The 15,394-nt window shown below is 48.9% G+C and overlaps 1 protein-coding gene across 2 annotated transcripts in view; it reads right to left on the reverse strand.

Moving 5' to 3' along the window:
- The window catches only part of MPP1 (MAGUK p55 scaffold protein 1), a 55,862-nt gene that overhangs the window by 20,706 nt on the left and 19,762 nt on the right, over positions 1-15,394 (reverse strand). For both annotated transcript variants that reach the window (XM_048863631.2, XM_048863633.2), the window contains exons 2-7: positions 12,709-12,852; positions 12,198-12,276; positions 10,497-10,582; positions 9,272-9,340; positions 1,741-1,937; positions 1,137-1,243 (exon numbers count right to left, since the gene is read on the reverse strand). In XM_048863631.2, the coding sequence (XP_048719588.1) occupies positions 1,137-1,243; positions 1,741-1,937; positions 9,272-9,340; positions 10,497-10,582; positions 12,198-12,276; positions 12,709-12,852 (682 nt within the window). The remainder of the gene's footprint in view (positions 1-1,136; positions 1,244-1,740; positions 1,938-9,271; positions 9,341-10,496; positions 10,583-12,197; positions 12,277-12,708; positions 12,853-15,394) is intronic.

The following is a 15,394-nucleotide window of genomic DNA, read 5'->3' on the forward strand; positions in this document are numbered from 1 at the left end:
TGAGCATTCCAGCCAGAGAGCTGCTTCCCGGTGCAACACGTCACTGGGGCACCATGGCAATGCTCAGATGTCACTATGCACAGTGTAAACGACGACACACAGTGCAGGGGAAAATTGGGCCCATAATTCCTAATGCAGAGCAGAGAGCTACACTTCTGGGAGAGCAAAATCCCAGGGCAGAGGGAGCAAAGTGGGCAGAGACCAGGTGGGGGAGCCTGCAGGAAGGACTGGGCTGGGGACCATCCCTCTGGCAGGACAACAGGCTTTACATTATCTTTAGTTATGGGTCTCTGCCCATCCTTCCTGAAATGGGATTTAACTCTGCACCCATTCCCAGCTAACACACTTGGGCCTAGAACAGCTGTAAAAAAAACACAGATGGCTCTTACAAAGCTGAATGCCTAGTGGCAGCACCCCCGCCTCCCCTGGCACCAGCTGCTGGCAGAGCTGTTCCTACATAGCTCTTTCCTTCCAGTCAGGCGGGGAACACAGCGTGTTTAATCCTCTCTCCTTCCTGTGTGCACCCCAAGTCCACACCTGTTGTGACTCCACAGCCGCAATGTAAACAAAGCCAGCAGGTCGGGCTCTTTGCAAGCTGCTTTGCAAACAGGAGGAGACAATGTAAAGAGATCCCCAGAGGGGAAAATAATGGAGAGTCATTTACCAGATGACTCGAGGTCATCTGACTGATTTGTACATGATGGGACTCTTCCAAGAAAGCCAACACCAGGCGCGGGGCAAGATGCCTTTCCTCATGCTCCCCTGGAGGTAGTTGTGGTAGCCACCAATAAGGAGACAGCTACCAGAGAGCACACCGCCATGCTGTGCAGCTCTGACTGCATTGTTCCTAGGAGGGGGAATTTAAGAGACCACAGGAAAGGCAGTTTTCACATGACCAGGGAGCCTGTTGCAGAGGACATGTGGATCACAGCCCCGTCACCAGGCTGCGGCATCCTGCGTATGCTGTCCAACCAGTGAAACAACCTCACAGAGTCCAGTGCTTGTTCTAAGCACCAGAGTCCTGCGAGCACCCCTGTCCTGCTGCCCGATGGGAAGGTGCATTGCAGCGACAGCTGCCAGGGCTGATCCTGAGCAGCAACGAACAGGGGCTTGTGACAAGGAAAGGGGCTGCTTACTTGAGCTGTGCTTGGCCAGGTATTTGTCTTTGCACTTCTTCTTTTTCCCAAAGGGGCTGCAGCTCTGGGCTTCACTCTGACTGGACTGGGTTATACTAGCCACACGCCTATAAGGGGGAAAACACACGAGCGACGGAGGGAGTCAGATCAGGTAAGGTTAGGTTTTGGTCCAAACCTAGTGACCCCCAGAAGCATCAGGATTTCCTCAATGCACAAGAGTAAGGAAAGGATAGTCAGGGCTCACACCAAAGGGGTCAGAGAGTATCTCCTTGCCAGATCTAGTGTCCACACCAAGGTGATCAGGGTAGCACCTGGCTAGACCCATGGGTCACTGTGGCCAAGGTCAGAGGGTGCCAACAGCCCATCCCAAAAGACACAGTCTACCTAGCTCTCTGCACTGAGCAGCTGGGCCCAGCTTCTCCAAGGAGCAGCACCTACACCAGTTTCATCTCTGAAGCATATTCCACATGGATGCAAGGCAGGGATTCTGAGCCACGAGCCCCTGGGCAGCTCCCATACTGGAGATGCAGCACTTGGAGCTGTGCACAGAGCCTGGAGTCCCCCGGCCCCCCGAGCTGCTTTCACCAGCAACTCTGGAACGTACCATTCTTGTAGTTCAGGGGAGGGGATTAGCCCTGCTGACTCCGTGGAGGACCCTTCTACCCGGCCCTGCCACCAGTTGCTGTCATCCTTGTTGATGATCTGGATGATGTCCCCTGTCTTGAACTTCAGCCCTGCCTCCTTGCAGGGGATCAGGCTGTCCATCTTGGGGTCATAGTCAAACTGGGCCCTCATGAACATCTGGAGAAGAAGCCAAAGGTCAGTCAGTCAATGCCATGTGTTTTTGGCTCTGCCATTTCTGCTACGCAGCTCCTGCGACGTCCCCCAGCAGTGACCATACAAGATGGGATAAGAGATTAACTGCCCCAAACCTAAGCTGCAAGTGTAGGGCACATCCCCATCTTGTCTCCCCTGTCCATGACCCCCTTTTCAGGTCTTATCTGCAGACCTGATGAGCTAGAAGAGATGCCACAACCTAGAGATGAAGGGGCCCAGGCATTTAGAAATGCCAATCATTAGATTACGTACACACTTCCCCAATCGCACTGGCCAACCCAACAGTCAGTCTGAGGGGCTTTAATTCTACCTGAAGATCCACCCAAAATCTAACTCCATGCCTTCCCCGGCCATCCTAGCAAACTGCGTGTCCTCTGACTCTGGGAATCTCCTGGGGAAGGAGGAATGGCATCATCCTTGGGGAAAGCTAAGAATCCAGACAGCAAGTGTGAGGCAAGCGCTGCCAGAGGTCGGGGCACAAATGGGGAAAGAAACCATCTCCTGGGGGTGAACTGTGGTGAACAGGTAGTTAAAGGTGGGATGAGCGGGGCAGAGGGAAGACAGAGTCTTGAACTGAACATTAACTGCTACAGCCATTGCTTCAAAACAGGACCAATTCTCCTTCCCATTTCTAGTCCCTCCAATACGGGACGAGCTGGAGCAGATCAGGACCTTGTGGTCTAGTTGTCTCAGGTTCTCACCCTGCCACTGGTCAGTCCCTCCACACACGCTATTTCCCCTCTCCCAACGCAAAGACTCTCACTATCAATCAGAGCTAGTCCAAAACCTAAATGCAAGACACTGAGAGCAGGGCCTAGACAGGGTTACTTGGCCTGGAGCCAGCCAGATAAAGTGCAGTAAGCCAACAACAGGCAGGACCAGGGGAATTCCTCTATATACCAAACATACAGAGCTCTCTAGCAGGCACTGACTCAGCTATCTGAACCAAGGGGACAGGGGAACTGGCTTAGGAGTCAGGTGCCAGAAGCCACAGAACAGACAGGGAACGTCTTTGAGCACAAAGGTCTCTGCATGAGCATTGATTTGGGGAGTGGGGGCTGGAGTGGAAAAGTTTCCAGAGAAGGGGATGACCTGATCCCTCATGACCAGATATCTTCTCCCATCTTCTGCCCAAGGCAGCAGGTCTCAGAGGCTGGGTTTTTGTGTCCACACCTCGCCAGGAGCAGCGGTTTGCCTAGGATTTTACCTTTGCTGAGTAAACTTCTCCAGCTGCTCCCTGGCCACCTCTAGGAAACTCACACCTAAGCTTTGCAAACCCATCACATCGGCTTTAGCAGGCAGGGCAACCCAGAGGGCTCAACACTGGGGACCTTTACAGATAGAAAGGGCTCAATCTGCGAGTACAGTCCTATACCGTTGTCCATACCAGCTCCCTGCATCTCTCCTGTGGCATGTCTGTTCTGTGAGCATTGCAGAGCCCAGAGCAACTGCAGATGAGGAAGTACATCTTTAGCAATATCATTGGTAAGCTCCACCCATGGGGGCTTTCTGGCTGAGAGAGGAAGCTGAGCACAGCTGGGATTTTGCAGTTGAGGGACAGCTTTGCAGGCACCAAACATTTGATCACCGTGCTGAAGGGTGGTGGTAGCTAAATCTACAACCCATGGAAAACCTGAAGTGTGTGATAGCATACCCCATAAATTACAGCTTGCATGTAGAGATGATCATCTCTGAGCAGCAAAGCCATGAGTAGGAGATCTCTACTGTCCAAGGGAGGACGCTTGTTTGAGATGAAATTTACCTCCATTCCACATAAGTGTGGAGTTCACTCAGCTGTTATTGCTGCAAGTTATTTGCCCTGGAAGTGCAAAGCCATGACACTTAGAAAGTTTGCGGATGATACCAAGCTGGGAAGGGTTGCAAGTACTTTGGAGGATAGGATTAAAATTCAAAATTATTTGGACAAATTGGAGAAGCATTTTGAAAGAAACGGAATGAAATTCAATAAGGACAAATGCAAAGTACTCCATTTAGGAAGGCACAATCAGCTGCACACATACAAAATGGGAAATGACTGCCTATAAAGGAGTACTGAGGAAAGGGACCTAGGGGTCATAGTGGATCACAAGCTAAATATGAGTCAAAGTGTTACACTGTTGCAAAAAATGTGAACATCATTCTATGATGTATCAGCAGGAGAGTTGTAAGCAAGTCGCGAGAAGTAATTCTTCTGCTCTACTCCGTGCTGATTAGGCCTCAGCTGGAGTAATGTGTCCATCTCTGGGCACCACATTTCAGGAAAGATGTGGACAAATTGGATATAGTCCAGAGAAGAGCAACAAAAATGATTAAAGGTTTAGAAAACACGACCTCTGAGGGAAGACTGGGGGGAAAAAAAAAGGATTTGTTTATTCTGGAGAAGACAAGACTGAGGGGAGACATGATAACAGTTTCAAGTACATAAAAGGTTGTTATAAGGAGGAGGGTGATAAATTGTTCTCCTTATCCAGCAAGGACAGGAGAAGCAGCAAAGGGCTTAAATTGTAGCAAGGAAGGTTTAGGTTGGACATTAGGAAAACTTCCTAACTGTCAGGATAGTTAAGCACTGGAACAAATTGCCTAGGGAGGTTGTGGAAACTCCATCACTGGAGCTTTTTAAGAACAGATACACCTGTCAGGGATGACCTAGTTATTACGAAGTCCTGCCTTGAGTGCAGGAGACTGGACTAGACCTATGAGGTCCCTTCCAGTCCTACACTTCTACGATTCTCTGATGTGGAAGCAGAGAACAGTGCAATTCATGCTTGGAAAAGAAGCTACTCCCACATGATGTCTGGAGTAAAATATTCTTTTTTGTCCCATCTTTAGACCCTGCCAGATCAGAGCTCTTGACGAGCAGGGCCTTGGAGATCTTTCTTCCTGAGCAGGATAAACCAGACTTTCTTTGCAACATATTAAAATAGGGGTTGGCAAAGTACTGTCCATGACTGTCCTCACTTTTACTATGGAGCTGTGGCCTGTGAGATAACAGGTCCCAGCACGTAGTACACAGTATCCCTTTGTTGCCAGAAGGCCAGAGTGCTGGGGATCAAGATGGAGTATTGCATGCTGGGACTTGAAGACTCTGTGAGCCACATCTCAGCATTAAAGACCATAAAGGGTCCAACTGCCCCTGCAAGTGAGGCTCCCAGACTCCAGATTCGCTAGTACAGCCCCTTCCATTTGTCAAAATTTGGATGGACCAACCTGAGAAGAGCCTGTGAAATACCAGTGACATTGGCCAATCTCTTGTTAATATAAGAGCTCAGCAGGTTGTGACACCCTGTACCCTATGTTCACTACTTTTATATGGCTATAAAATATTTTGTACAAAGTATACCTTGTTTGAAAACTCAATCTGCTGAATATTATCATCTCTTTGAAATATGTGTAACATCACTGCATGTCAAATTATGAGATTTTGCTCTGTGGATTATTACTGAAATATGTTGTAGTTCTGGGTAATGCCTACAAACTAGTTTCTGAGAGAGAAAGACACACTGAAGTATCATCATAATCAAATGAACCATCAGGGACTGTCACCTAGATAAGCAGCCATCCTTTGGCAGGAAGGAAGGTATAAGCAAGAACTTTACATATTAGCACTGGAAAACAATTGGAGGTCCCGCGTAAACAGATTGTCGCCTGACTCCCAGCTGGGGGCAATCCTCAAAGAAGGGGAAAAAGTTTGCAGATGATACCAAGCTGAGAGGGGTTGCAAGTACTTTGGAGGATAGGAGACCAAACAACACACAAATTACCTTTCCTTGTCACCTTACATCTCTCTGCTCATAACAACAATGGATACCTGAAGAACACTGAATTAAGGGAAGCGGTCCCAGGCTGAAAGGAAATCAAGTCTGTGAACTGAGAATTACTTGCAGCATCTGGCACAATGAGAATGATATTTGCCTCTAATCTTATTTACCTTGGTAAAGTTTAGGGAAATTAGCTTAATTTTAACTTTTTATTTCTTTTGTAACCAATTCTAACTTTTATCCCTTATCACTTATAATCACTTAAAATATTTCTCTAGTTAAATAAACATATTTAATTTTTTTATCTAAGCCAGTGTGTTTGAAGTGTTTGGGAAACCTCTACTTGGGATAACAAAGGCTGGTGCATAAATATTACCCTTTGTTAGAATGTCAGACTATCTATGAGCTTATACTATCCGGGGGTCTACCAAGCAGCATAAAATGCACAGTTCTGGGGAGATATGCAGTATCACCCTGTATTTATTCATGGATGGTAGGAGAGCAGTCAGATATACATCTGGGAGTGATTTTACATGCCAGTGGCTATGCATGAGCAGGTGAGGAGTGACTGTGTAAAAGGCAACTCAGGCTAAAAAGTTACGGGGACACAGCATTTCAGCAGTCCAGATTGTACCATGGGGAATGTCACATGGGGCTGAACCTCCCAGCTCTCAGAACTCCCAGTTGTCCAAAGATGAGGGGATGGGGTGTGTGTGGAGAGATATTTAATTCTGCTTTTGAAATAACCGAATTGCAAAGTGGGCCTAAATCAGAGCACTGGATCTAAACACCTCAAACATTATCAGGGCCCTTGTTCAAACAGGAATTGTTTTGGGGCAGTTCTCTGGCCTGCATTATGCAGGAGGTCAGAGTAGACGATCACATAGTCTCTTCTGTCCTTGGAATCTAGGAAGTGAAATCCAGATTTGAACTGCATGTTGGTCCTGTCTCCCCCAGAGGTGTAACCCAAATCCCAGTGGTGGAGTTTGAAATCTAGGCCAAGTCTGAATTTCAGAGCTTGCCTCTAGCTCTGGTTATGAGGTTACAACAGGTGGGACCTGTTTGCTCTTATCCTCCCATTCAGATCATTCATGGTGGTTTAGTTCAGAATGGAACCACCCTCGCAATCTCTAAACAGCAGTCTAATTGGTGCAAACTAATTGCTCTGCTTGGGGTTGGCTGTTTACAAGATGTGGGGGAGGAGCTTGGGCAGGGGCTGGGAAGGGATGGTTTAGCTCCAGAAAAAGTGATGGGATTTGCTTCACACTTTGTAACCCTATCTGTGAAGTGATAGCAACCGTGAAGGACAGAGAGATTGATCACAATGGGCAGGCAAAATTGAAGTCATTAGGCTTCCTAGCACTGAAATGTCACAAGGAAAGGCAGCAAGAGCATGTGTGCATGGCCGTTTATTGGCATAGACTGCTCCAGAACCTAGCCAAAATGATATAAGGGAGAAATGAGAGAGACAAAGGGGGGGGGGAGGAGGGAATATCTTTTATTTGAGTAACTTGTTGGTGAAAGAGCCACGCTTTCAACCTCACACAGAGGGAAGAAAATTTCAGTCTTCTGGGGAACAATGCCTCAGTGAGGAGGGTTTGGGTCCTTGACACCGGTTAGCACGTGCAAGACACTGCCCTGGTGTCCCCTCTCAGCAGAGGTGCCTGCACATGTCTGTTATTAAGTCAGTGGCACTACAGCTGGTTTCCACAGCGTCAGCTAGGGTAAGTCTCTAACTAGAGAGGGGAAAAGAGGACAGAGCTTAATAAATAAGCAGAGATCAGAGCTCATCCTGGTAGCAACAGAGATGAAGGGGAGAGATGGGGAGGAGGAGATATTCGTCTTTCACCTCATTGCTTAGAGAAACCAACTCCAATGGGAGATATGTGATAAAGGAAGAATAAAGATGAAATACAGAAAAGGGGGGCAGAATGGCTCCAGGGCCACATATGTTATTTTTTTAAATTAACTTCACCCAATCATCCTTTTTAAGGAGAATCTGCCTGAGCAGAATATTTGGCTCTGTGCAAATGGTGGCATAGAGTCAGATCAGGGTGTTTCATGTTGCTAGTTTTACTGAACTAACTTGAGATCAGAGAGAGGGAAAATGTTATGTTAACTCCTGCAATTTAAACGTATGGGATGTGAAAGAGATCGAATCACTGGAGACACAATCGCCACCTCGAAAAGCAGTTTTTGTGTGGAATAACTAGCACTCTGCTGGGATGAATTAGTTTAGACTCTTTGCATGGAAGAGATACACTTTTGCCATCTGTAACTAGATAGATTCTGTTAGCCTGTATAGCTGGTATCACACATGTATGATTGGTGCCATCTGTGACAGGTTTCATGCCCTAGAGATATTGGGGGGCAGTGAGTTGCTCCTAGATTAAGCCACAAGAAAAGCTCAAGTAGCTATAAGAAGGGAGGAAACTGTATCCTCTTGGAATGAGTTGGGACCCATCAATCCTAGCCAGCCCCCTCTTCCCTCTGGCCTCATTCATCTCCAGAAGCCAAATGAGCGAGATGAATGGACCAGCCCTGGCTTCTGAATCCCTGTGCTGAGCACAGGAGCCTCATAAAAACATGCACTTCTGTTGATATGGCAATGGCAGTGTGGTTGCATAGCCAAGAGCTGGGGTGTTCTGCTCTGCTTTCCCGCCACCCCCGTTTCCTTCCGACTATCACATCAGCACCCCCGTGGTGGCAGAAATGCTGCGACCCAGCCTGACTGCAGAGTGACAGCATTTCACCAAGGAGGCTAAGGCATTACAACACAGGGCAGAGTCTGTCACTCTCTCCTCCAGCCAAAGAGCAGACTGGATGCTGCAGGCTCAGGAGCCCATGTCTGCAAAGGGTCTTTGCAGTCTAGCCCCACCACCCCTGAGGCCAATGGGAATCGCATCCATGGAATTGAGAGTGGAGTCCAGCCCTTGGTACCTACCGAGCTCCCTTTCAAACCGCTTAACACAGGAAGTAAATATTGCTGTCCCCTTTTTAGAGATGGGGAAACTGAGGCACAGAGAGGGGTCATGCTGTGCAGTGTTATACAGAGTCTGTCTACACTGCAAGACAAGGTGTGATTGTAGCACGGGTTGGCTTTAATGTAGCAGCCATGGGTAACAATGATCGCGTAGCCACGGTGACACAGGCTCAGAGTGGGCTAGCAGCCAGAGTACAAACCAGGCTCCCTGACCATCTTGTCCTCAGGGTGTGGGGCTGCAGCCTGTGTGACCACGTCTACATGGCTAATGTTACCCGCGCTAGCTAGATTTAAGCTGGCACAGGTATGCCCACCTGTGCTACCATCACATCTTCACTTTGCAGGGCAGACAGACCCTCAGACTGGGTAAATGCTGCTCTCCTTTCCCCCATGTAAATGCAGAACACCTCTATTTACCTGTGTGGGGTTTACATCAGTGTAGTAGAGCAGTTCAGCCCACTGAACCCGCACCCCAACCCCGTGACACCCCGGTGACTTTTCACCAGCTCAAAGACATCTGGTCTGCAGGGCCACTGAGAGAACACAGCTGCACCTACCTGTAGAGCAGGGAGGCGGCTTTGCTGGTTGGGGATGACTTTTATTGAGACCGTCCCCTTGGCTTCTCTCTAGTGGATAGAAGGAAGGGGAAGAGAGAAGAGTTGGAGAATGTGGCTTCTAGATCAACCCAGAAACCAGCTCAAGGCCCCCAGTGTATCATTAACCTCCGGGTGCACAGGCACTCCCCACTGGTGCCGGGAAACCTACAGAGAGCTGGGAATCTGGAGCCATGGTGGCAATAAGCAACAGGGGAGCGAAGAGCTGATGGGAGCTCACCAGAGCCAGAATCACTGTGGCTAAAGGCTTTTGCACTGTTGAAGCCACAGTGGCTAACTTAACTAACTCGGGCCTAGAGCTGCATCTAGGTGGCCACACAGAGCGGGGTTTTGATCCTCTTGTAGCTTTAAAAGGGTCACCAGAATGAACTAGGAGAGAGAATTAAATTCACCCCATCTCTCCAGCCACAGAGAGGGTTCGGGGCTATGGGGCACTGACAGACCAGCCTGGGGAGAGGAGGGCAATTTGAACTAATTCTTCTCCCAACCCTTGAGACCTGCCCACCCTCCGTATTGCCATTGCCTTATGAACCAGTTCAGGAAAGCAGGGAGAGGGATGGGAGCTTCTGTGGATCAGAGGCTGAGACTGGTGGTGTTCGAATAATCCACAAACTCCAGACAGCCCTTTCCTGCTCCTTCCAGGAAGGGGATGAGTGACTCCTTAGCACCTCTAACAGGTCTGACAGGCTAGAGTTTTAACCATGGACAAAGTGAGTGCTCAGGGTACCCTGAGAGAGGTCCTTCTCTGAAGCTAGGTGACCATCTACTGAATGGTGCAAGAGGACAATTGTGGCCCTAGCAGCTGGAAATCAGAGCCTGACTGAGCACCATCCCCCTAGCTCCCATGGCAGAGGGGGGATTCTGGTTTGACTGCATGGGGGCAATTTTAAATTAAAAAGACAACCGAGCAACCCAAGCCCCACCATGGGCTCTGCATGCACAGCCCCGTCCAGTGCTCTGAGCGGAGATGGCCTGCACTTGAGAAGTGACCTGGCCTTTGATGAGGCTCCAGTAGAAAGGGGAACAACAATAGTTCCTCGTAGTGCAGGAGGTGTTGCAAGATCTGTCGTGATTTGCATATTAAGAATGAATACAATCAAATCAGGCAACATGTGTGTTATGTGGCCAAATGGGTCATTTCTCAGGAGCAGCCTCCCAAAATACCTACCAGCATCTTCTGCAGCTGGTCGACCGAGTGGTTGCTCACACTTTGCCCATTGATTTCTATGATCTCATCACCCACATGAAGGGAGCCTGCCGGTGACAGGAGAAACGAACCCATGAAATGCACAAGCAGGCAAAATACAACCCCCAAAAAATTCTGGATCGCAAGCCTGTTTGCGAATCTCAGACCAAATGGCTTTTGCATTCACAATGCATAGGCATAGTTGCTTTGCAGCATGCAACCATCTCCTGCCATTTTACATCCAGATTGGCTCATTTAGCATGATTCTACCAGGGAGACATGGTGTGTATCAGTGCACATACATGTGAAATACATACATGAGGGGAACACAGCTTCGCTCCCTCCATGCACACTCCTTTCTGTTATATTTTTTAAAAATTGATCAAAAACTAAAGCCATTAATACTAGCCTTTGATCTTGCATTCTGTAGTTTAGCTTGCAGTAAAAGCATTCTATTTTAGTGGTATCCACAATGTTAGCCAATATGTAATGTAAAGCTGAATGGTAACCTCATTGCAGAACCAAGTATATAAACATTCTCTACCTTAAGTGCTCTCTTTTTAGATAACAGGGAGTCCAGTGGCACCTTAAAGACTAACAGATTTATTTGGGCATAAGTTTTTGTGGGTACAAAACCCACTTCTTCAGATGCAGAAGTGGTGGGTTTTTTACTCACGAAAGCTTATGCCCAAATAAATCTGTTAGTTTTTAAGGTGCCACCGGACTCCCTGTTGTTTTGGGGATACAGATTAACCCAGCTACCCCCGATACTCGTTTTAGATGTCTGTACAGGTAACGAAGGCTGGATTCTGATCTCAGATACACAGGGATAAGCCAACACTCCAGTGACATCACTGGAGTTGGTCTTAACTTATTCTGGTGCTAGATCAGGATCAGGCTCTTGTTTTCAACATGGACCTATAAAGCCCTCTAACTGGACCCAAGGCCATTGAAGGGCACTCCTTTTGTACGTACAGGACATCTATTTTGCATGTAGCCACCACACCATCTGCAGGTGCCAGGAAAAAAAAAAAAAAAGGAAATGGTGCAAGTTCATTTACTTTGGCAACTTCTTTTTGTTTCAGAGTAACAGCCGTGTTAGTCTTGAGCTGTAGCTCACGAAAGCTCATGCTCAAATAAATTGGTTAGTCTCTAAGGTGCCACAAGTACTCCTTTTCTTTTTGTTTGCAGGTCATTGGCACAGAAATTCTGCCTTGTTTGTGCATTTTAGCAATGGAAAAAAATGTCCTTCAAAATTTGTAGGATCTGATCCACATGGAGTGGCAAAGAATCCAGTGAGATGAACACAAATGATTTCTGGTTCTGTTTGCAGGCATGAGCTTAGTGACTGCTCCTGCCCCATCTCCCCTCCCACTTTTCCCAGCAGAGAACTTCCTGAAACCTCCAGGGCGTTAATGCAGCAGCCACATGTAAAGAGCAGATGGAGGGGATACAAGAGGTACAGGAAGGGCACCGATGATATAAATCAAAGGGAAAATTCACCGGCACCATGGAACTGTTTAATCCCTTTGCACTGAAATTGCCCAGTTCCAAAGATGAAACTAACAGGCCCTACCCAGCACCAGGGTGGAAGGAAAGGGCTAAAATCTCTGACTAAACAGAAGCCTTGTGTGTCTAGGTCTCAGTCAAAGATGACTTCATATTCCTGCCATTTGCTGTTACCTTGTCTATGTATCATGCCTCCATGGAGAATCCTGGCCACCATGCAGCTCTGCTTCTCATTCAATTTCAGTGTGATTCCCTGGAAAACAGGAAAATCTGTGACTATTACATATCTAGGGTAGACACCCACTTCTCCAGGTAAAGGCCTTGCCTGGCCGGTATCCAAGATGGTCTGTCTCACTTCTCAGAGTCCTCTCCTGGCTCAATTCCAGCGAGGTTAATTTCCTCTTGGCAGAATAAATCAACAGCCGATGCAGCTTCCTCCCAGTCCCACTATGCCCTGTGCAGCTCCCCTCAGGCTCCTAGTGGGGCACTGGCCAAAGCAGCACCTTTGTCCCAGTGGAACAGGCAATAGTCTGGTTGAAGTCTGCAAAATTCAAGATCGTCCCTACCCCACCCACAGACCTGGGAGCTGGACTGGATTGTCACTCCCACTATGCATGCCAATGCACTGGTGGGACTCACCCTGACCCCTGGGGCCTTAAGGGTTACCAAACTCTTGCCAGCTCACCATGGGCTCCTCGGTGACCTTCTCGAACTGGACCAGCCGGATCTTGCGCACCTCCCGGCTGTTCATGTGAGCCGGGCTGCCCAGCATGGCTGAGCCGTTGGTGTAGATGTCCTCGGTCACAGTGTTTGATGGATACACGACGGCCTATCAGGGCAAAGCACAGACCAGGGTTAGGGACAGCATTGGAGGCCCTGCAACACGCCCTTCTGTGGGAGATGAGCCCATCTGGAACTTCCTAGTGTATCCATGATGATCCCCTATGTGCTCAGGGACTGTTGGTGGCTCTTGCTGTGTTCTGCTGAACCCCTCAGCCTCAAGATACACTTTCTGGCCACGCTATTGATGCCTCTCCTGTGAACAGAGCTGGTCGGAGAGCCAGCACCAAGCTGGAGAGCTGGGATTGCTGAACATCACTGCCCTTGGGGAGGCAAGGTCCAGGAGTGCTGGGAAAGCGGCACTCCCAGCTCTCAGGAGGAAGCTCCACAGTGATCCCTGCTGGCCAGCTCAGTAGTAAACATCAGTGGAGCTCATTCTAGCCCAGACAGCAGGTGGGGCCTGTGTCCAAGAGAGATGGGAAAGTAAAAAGAAAGAAAAAGAAACATGAAGGGCTTCAACCAGAGAGAAAGACGAGCTTGATCCAAATGTCTAGCGTGCAAACAGCACTGGTGGTCTGGCAATACTTGAGAAAGGAAAAATGAAATGGTCACGCTGGCCAAAGGGTTCCCAGGAGCCTGCTGCAAGGAGTTCCAAAGCTTAATAAGACGGCGCAGCAGAATATTACAAATCTAGAGTTAAATGTTACTTTTTCTCACATAAGAATCACTCCAGAGTAACTTCACTAAAATAAATGGAGTTACTCTGGATCCACACAAATGTAACTAGGAGCAGAACTTGGACTCTGGTTTCCATTAGTTTGAACCAACTCTCACCTCTGGTCCAAGCAACGCAGCTGTCTGCAGGCTAAGCTCCTCACAGTGCCCATTCTCCCCAGCATCCCACAGGGTTTTAAGCACTAAACTTTGTGGGATAAAACTGATGGATCACTGACACAAATCATAGCTCTCTCTCCACCCATAGACGCAGCAACCCCATCTAGCAACTACCACATCAAGAGCAGGCCTTCCAAAACTCACTCCAAGGATTTCCAAGGAAGCATGAACCTGTGTACCCAGAGTTGTTCACACACACTGCAAGTCCTAGTGCTCGCCTGTAACTCCTGCTGTGCCACCCATGATGGCATATCCAGCCGGGAGGGTTATACAACCGCCTCAGTATCACAAATTAACAGGACTAGATGGAGGATATTTCTCGAGCAGTACTCGGCAGCACATAAATAGTTAAAGAACTGATACCTGGTCAGTAGGAACCATGGGAACCACTGAACTAGTTCCCACAAGGCCAGCTTTTGCAAACGTACCCCACAGAGCAATCTAACATCTCCCCTGCCTGTCGGCTGGGTCCTGCTTCATGAAAGGACCAGACCTGCCTCACCTCGGGCTTTTGGGGTTGCTTGTCAGGCCCTCGCAGCTCCAGGACTCTTGGTACCATTCTGGCTATGATCCATGGATGTCACAGTTGCAGGTGCTGAAAGCTGTGAACAGCACATTGGATAAAGAAGAGGCGGGACAGAAACATGTCCTGTCCAGGCAGCGCAGGAGAGAGGGTTTAAACCCCAACACCAGCCAGAAACACTTGATTTTCCCAATTTAACAATAGTTACAAATGAGCTGGCTGTCAGACGGCTGTGTGTGTGCAAGAGTGTGTGTGCGAGAGAGAGAGAGAGAGAGATCTGCAGCAGGATATTGGAAAGGTGGAGATATTCTCAACAGCATTCTCACTCCCCATGGCCGACCTGGTCCCAGTACAATGATGCTTTCCACTGGCCAATAAGCAGATGAGAAGAGGAACCATTCCAAAGCCAGGTTGCAGATCATGTGTGTGAAGCTCTGGAGACTTAATCTCCCCTTGGCCGGAGGATGTTACACAAAGCATCAGCAGAAATCTGTAAACAGTATATAGAGGGCCAGATTCCTCCTGGGACAAAGTGAGCCTAACTCCACCGAAGTTGATGCAATGACACCACTTAGGCCCCTGGCCAGCATGGTGAGGGATGCTGGGAAATAAGCTAGGCACCCAGGATTTCACCCAGAGTGCATCTTGCAAGTGCCAGGGGCCAGTGGCACCTCATTTCAGCACTGCAGCCCCTTCTCAGTTCTAGTCTTGGGCCCCACTCAGCCCCGTCAATGCTCCTCAGTCCTGACCCACAGCTCCCCCTGCTACTCCAGTCCATATCCCTGCTTGGGCAGCTCACTGCAGACCTGCAGCCCCTGCTATCCCATGTTGGGCCCCAATGACACATCCATTGGTTGTGAGCTTGTCAGACATCTCCCCCCCACAGCTGGCACTACACAACCTCCCCTTTAGCCAGCTCCCAGCACTCGCTAGGGTAAAGCGAACACCCCCAGCTGTTCCAGATTAGATATTAGTCCACTGATCACTGCACAGACCCCTGTGCCCTCCCCCCCAGGTTCCGGCCACTTCCCGGAGCGGTGCGGGGGCAGGGCAGGCAGGCAGGGAGCCTTCCCTGCCCCCCCGTGCGCGCCGGGCCAGAGCCACTCTAGGTAAATGCTGGGGGGGCGGGGGGCCATGGGGAGCTGACAGGCTGCAGAAAATAACCCTGCGGGCC

This window comes from Caretta caretta, chromosome 9, assembly GCF_965140235.1.
Source record: "Caretta caretta isolate rCarCar2 chromosome 9, rCarCar1.hap1, whole genome shotgun sequence".
Taxonomy (NCBI): Eukaryota; Metazoa; Chordata; order Testudines; family Cheloniidae; genus Caretta; species Caretta caretta.